Source organism: Propithecus coquereli, unplaced genomic scaffold (genome assembly GCF_000956105.1).
Source record: "Propithecus coquereli isolate 6110/MARCELLA unplaced genomic scaffold, Pcoq_1.0 Scaffold44, whole genome shotgun sequence".
Taxonomy (NCBI): domain Eukaryota; kingdom Metazoa; phylum Chordata; class Mammalia; order Primates; family Indriidae; genus Propithecus; species Propithecus coquereli.
The window spans coordinates 2,400,395-2,406,400 of NW_012150174.1; the positions used below are offsets into that span (position 1 = coordinate 2,400,395).

The 6,006-nt window shown below is 49.2% G+C and overlaps 1 protein-coding gene across 1 annotated transcript in view; it reads right to left on the bottom strand.

The window, feature by feature from the left end:
• OTOG (otogelin) overlaps positions 1-6,006 on the bottom strand; it is an 87,251-nt gene that overhangs the window by 43,959 nt on the left and 37,286 nt on the right. The window contains exons 24-25 of the mRNA XM_012654274.1: positions 5,557-5,664; positions 315-453 (exon numbers count right to left, since the gene is read on the bottom strand). Coding sequence (XP_012509728.1) covers positions 315-453; positions 5,557-5,664 — 247 coding nt within the window. The remainder of the gene's footprint in view (positions 1-314; positions 454-5,556; positions 5,665-6,006) is intronic.

Sequence of the window (6,006 nt, forward strand, 5' to 3'; positions counted from 1 at the left end):
AAAGTCCAAAAAGCATTGGCTCTTACTATTACAGACACAAAAACCACTGGGACCCAATGGGCAAGGTTGTAACGGTGAGAGGACAGGCAGTGGGCATCTTAGGATGGGTGAGCTCTGTCCAGCCCTGAGCTTGCTACTCAGCACTTCTGCCAGTCTCCAGGCAGCCACACCTCAGGGCTCAGGCTCCCCCCAACCCGCCACCCACTTATGCATCAGACTAGAGTCCAGAGCATCAGTGTGCCCTGACAGGTCCTCAGCCCCGGCTGCTCTGGGTCCCCACGGAGCCAGCTGGACAGACACATCCAGGAACTCACCTTGACCATGTGCACCTTGCATGTCCCCATGAAGTCAAACGGGAGCCCATCAAATGTGCGGTAATGCCGGTCACCATAGGCTGTGCAGGTGGAGGCGCAGGGGTGGAGCGTGCACTGGAACGAACCCTGCTGGCACACGCTGAAACACAACCACCCAGCCCAGCTTGCAGGGCGCACTCATGCCATACTGGAATACTCATGACGGAGCCATTGCCTGCTGAATGCACTCTCTGTGCCTCCAGGCTAGGGCATCAACAAACATCATCAACCTCCAACAGAAGCCTGGAGACACCAGGGCTCAGAGAGGTTAAGGGACTCACAGCCAGTAATTAATGGAGCCAAGATTTAACCCAGATCTATTTGACTCCAAAGTGCATACTCTCTTTACCACTCCATCCACTCATTTATTCATTGATTCAACAAATATTAGGTGCCTAGCATATCCCAGGCATTATTCCAGGACTTTGAGATGCATCAGTAAATAGTGAATAAAACAGAAAAAAAAAAAAAACCCTCTGCTTGTGAAACTTATATTCTAGAGTGGGGAGATACACACTAAATAATAAAAAAATAATAATAAGGCAGCGTAAGTAATATAGTGTGTTGGAGGCAATGACGCTATGGGGGAGCAGGATACAGGGCCTGGGAACGTGTGTCGAGTGGGTTATGGTCTTAAATAGGGTGGTTGGGGGACATGTGAGCAGAGATTTAAAGGAGGTGAGAGAGTTAGCTATAAGGACATCTGGAAGAATAACGTTCTGAGTAGAGGACAGTCTTTGCAAAGGCCCTGGGGAACACTCGGGAGACAGCGTGGCTAGAAGGAAGGGTGCAAGGGCAAGAGGGTAGAAGAGGACTTCAGAGGGGTAATGGTGGGCCAGATGCCGTGGGTCCAAGAAGGCCACTGTAAGAACATCGGCTTTTGCTAGGACAGGAAAGGAAGTCACTGGGAGACTTGATCATGGGAATGCTCTGGCTGCCACACTTAGCCGAAGCTGGAGCAGGGGAAGCAGAAAGGCCAGTTGGGAGCTTACTGCAGCGAATCAGGGAAGAGATGATGGCGGCTTGGAGCAGGGTAATAGCAGTGGAAGGAGTGAGATGTTGTCAGATTCTGGGTATATTTTGAAGATAGAACCAAAAGGATTTGCAGACAGAGTGGATATGGATAGTGAGAGAGAAGATGCAAGGATGAACTCCACGTTTTTTGGCCTGAGCAACTGGAAGAATGAAAATCTTCATCAACCCAGATGCGGAAGGCTGAGGGAGAAGCCAGTTTGAGGGGGAAGATCAGGTGTTCAGTCTTTGACATGTTGAATTTGAGACCATTAGACATGCATATGGTGATGTCACGTAGGCAGCTGGATGCGCGTGTCTGGCGTTCAGAAGAGCAGTCTGGGTCCCAGGCAGAAATCCAGGAGTCATCCACACATACACAGGCCTATAGCCGCGAGACTGGGTGGGCTCAGCAGGGGAGTGAGTACAAATACGGACGAGGGGAGGTCCCTTGGGATGTTTCATCATTAAGAGGTTGGAGAAGAGGAAGAACCAACAGAGGAAGCTTAAGAAGGAGCAAGAAGAAAGGAAGAAGGAAAACCAAGAGAGTGTGGTGTCCCAGAAGCCACGTGAATAAAGGCATCAAGGCAGGGGAATAATCAACAATTGATCAGCCGTGTCGAATGCCGCTCACAGGTCTAGGAAGATGGGGACGGAGAAATGAACACTGGAAACAGCAACACAGAGATTACCAGTGACCTTGGTAGGAACAATTCTGATGGAATCGTAGGGAAAATGCCTGACTGAGTGGGCTTAAAGGAGACTAGGAGAACAGGAATTGGAAACAATAGGTATGGATAATTTTTTTGAGGAGTGTCACGATAAAAGCAGAGCAGAGAAATGGAGCAGTTGCTAGGAGGTTGGAAGGTTTTCAAACTACATATTTCTGTGCAATGGGGATGATCCGGTGGAGAGTGACGAACTGATGACAGGGAGAGAAGGCGGAGAGCTGCTGCAGTGACGCCCTTGGACGGGCGAGGGCCTGGGGTCCAGAGGACAAGTGAAGGGACTGGCTTTAGACAGGAGTACAGACAGTTCGTCTATGGTACAGGTGGAAAGGCAGAATATTTGTGTACAGAGTCTAGAGACTTCTCTTCTGACGGCGTTAATGTTCTCAGTGAAACAGGAAGCAATCATCAGCCGAGAATGAGAGGGGAGGAAGTGTCAGGGCTACAAGGAGAGAGGAGAAAGTGCGAAACGGTTATCCAGTTATGGGGGGGGGGGGCGGCGGAAGCGTAAAAGGGATCAGGGAAATACAGAATGAGAGTGCTCAGCCTCAAGGGCCTTTTTGAGGTTCTGAGTCATGAATTTAAAATGAGAGCAGCAGCCTGGTTCCCTCCAGCCACACTCAGCTGCGTGGACGCAGGTACAAAGGAAGTAAGGGATGGACGTCACCAGGGCTGTGGTTTTGCCAAACAAGTAGGGCAGAGCAGGAGGAGGCAAGAGACTGAGGCCAGATTCAAGGAAGTGCTAACAGGAAGGGAAGACGTCAAGGGGCTGAGAGGCAGTGGAGAGGTGGCAGCAGGGTCCTCGGATTAGAAACCCCCCTGGGGCTGCAGGACGGAGGGAGTCAGGGTACTGGAGGGAGAGGAGGAGAAAGACAGAGGTGAGGTGAGAGGCATGGAATGGAGATATGGGTTGGTGGAGTTATTGGGAATGGCGAGCTCTACAGGATGACCACACACTCCACTAGGCTGAAGAAAGACCCCTGGAAGAGAGAGGATGAAGGCACTGAGATGCCAGGAGATACAAGAAGCATCTCTAAATGGATATTGAAACCTCCAGGAATTAGGGCAGAGTAGGGTTGGATCAGGTGACAGTGAGTCCAGAGCTGAAATCTTCAGGAGTACAGGGGCATGACCTGCGGCTCCACGTGTGACAGCAACACTGAGGGGCAGGCTCCCTGCAGTCACACAGCGTATTCAGATCCTGTCATGCACTGACTCCATGGCTTCCCAAGCCTGCGGATACATCCACTCGCACATCCACCCACATACCTCACAAGTCAGCTACGTATGCAGTGCTGTAAATACTCCCAGCGTGGCTGACTTCACGGTGCCGACATGACGTCACTGAGCACAGAGCGGGGAGGGGTGGGCAGCCAGGTGCCATCCCAGTAAACAGATCCAGCAAATGCTCAAGCCACACCAGCCAGTCACACCTCCAGCGCCCACCTCCCCACAGGACAGCAGCTGGAACCTGGCCACAGGGCCATGTCCTTCAAGAGTGAATGTTGAGAAGGTTTGTCCATGTATTAAGAAGGCAGAAATTTAAAGACTGAGTTAGAAAATAAAAACTTGCTCTATATCTCCCGGTCTCCTAAGGGAGAGAGGACCCCTACCCCACAGCCAGTCAGCGTCTCCTGTGAAGGCAGAAGCCTCCTCATGTCAGGTCCAAATCCTAAAATAATCCCAGCCCCTTGACCCTGGCTCCAGATTCTCCCATTGCAGCTTCTGCCTGTGATCTGGTTTCTGAGCACAGTGCACTCACAGGACAGGATTCAACATAGCTCAGCCATCCCCCTGCCCAGGGCCGGGGTGCTGGTACAGGGGCTGGAAGCCAGTCAAGTGACAGAAGTGAGTCAGTTCCAGCCTTGAGCATCCCGGGCAGATCCAAGCCAGCCCGCCCCCAATCTCTTGCTACATGCATTTGGCACCCCTGGTTCACCATAATCATGAAATCCCACAAACACCTGAACACACAGCCTGCGGGGGACTCTGAGTCCTGAGGACTTCTGAGGTCAGACAACCAGGGCTCCGACCCTATAAATACACCTTGATGTATCTGGGGAAACCAGCCTTGGAGCAGATGGACTTGACTGTGACCCTGCTGCTAACACAGAAAGAAACACTATGGCCATCCTCTGGGACACAGAAACAGGACAGTTTCAATCCCAGCTTGGGACAGGGACTGGAGGCTGTGGTCTATCTAGTTGGATGGGTCTCCAAGATGGAAGCCCTCTGAGCTTCTCTGCTGGGCCCTGGGTGCCCAGTGCCAGGGGTTTCCTCTTCATGCCAAGCCACCCTAGCTTGTTCTCAACATTGGCACAGTAGCAGCATTTGCTCTCTAACATCAGGGTACCAGTTTATCATTTTTCACCCCTCCCCTGGTGCTCTCTCCATCAGGAGGCTGAGTCTATCCACTGCTGTGTGGCCCACAGCAGGCCCTACAGAACTAGCCCAAGTCTGTTTCCATAGAATCCCACCCAGGTGGGATTCCACATACTTCCACATGTAGATACCTATATTACTAAATATACAAATATCCCCACATGTGCACTCACTAACTTTCATATGGAGGCATGTACATATTTATAGGCAGACAAATGCACACACACATATATATATATATGTTCACTCACATGTGAACACGGATATATAACATGGGCTGGGCATGGCGGTTCACACCTGTAATCACAGCACTTTGGAAGGCTGAGACAAGAGAATCGCTTGAGGTCAGGAGTTTGAGACCAGCCTGAGCAATACAGAGAGACCTTATCTCTACAAAAAATTTAGAAATTAGCTGGGCGTGGTGGAGTGCACCTGTAGTCCCAGCTACTTGGAAGGCTAAGGCAGGAGGATCGCTAGAGCCCAGGAGTTTGAGGTTGCTGTGAGCTATGATGATGCCACTGCACTCTAGCCTGGGTAACAGAACGAGACCCTGTCTCAAAAAAAAATAACAATAATAATAATATGTATATTCAATGCACACATATATCCACATATTTTGTACATACATGTGCATATATGCTAAATGGGTGCATTATGTACACAAATATATATAAATACACAAATTTCTAATTGTATTTATTCACTAACATATTCAGATTTATAAATTCCTGTCTTTTCATACACATCCATGTATGTATACATTCACACATGCAATCTATGTATTTTGGATTCACATCCACATTTACATGTTCACATAAATATGCAAACACATAGTTATGGTTATAAATATGCATGTCTAAACAATCTCACATTCATGTAAATACAAAAATTACTCCAAAATATTCCTTAATATGAATATACTTTTATACGTACACAAACTCCTACACAAAACACAACACACAAACACACAACATGACCATGAACAGGGTGGAAGAGGAATGCTAGACTATACTTATGATCATGTACTTTATATCCATTTTTCTCCTAGCAAAAAGCAGAGGCTGCTTGGGGCCCTCACGTACCATGTATGGCAAGGAGACATCACCTGGTCCCCAGGGAAATACTCCTTCCCCTTCCAAGTGCATGGGCAGTCCTCTGGCAGGAAACAAGCATCTCCATGTCTGAGCAGACTGTAGGGACACAGTAAGCAGGTGGTCAGAAGAGCATCCTTCCCATATCTGTCATCTGTGGAGGATACTGTATCCACATGGATGCCCTGGGTGGCTTTCAGCATTTATCCTAGAAGACACTGACCATGTGCCCACTGCCCATCCTGCTGCTGCCCAGTGAGGTTCAAAGGTACCTTGGTAACTGAAAAAAACAGGGACAGACTAGGCCTACCCCAGAAGTCTTGCCAGCCACCAGGAAGGCAGCTTAGCTCTACCAGCCAAAGCTCTTAGGCACTAGTGTATACTAATGAATAGACCAATGGACATGAGCATTGACTTTCCTATCTAGATTGTTCATGGAGC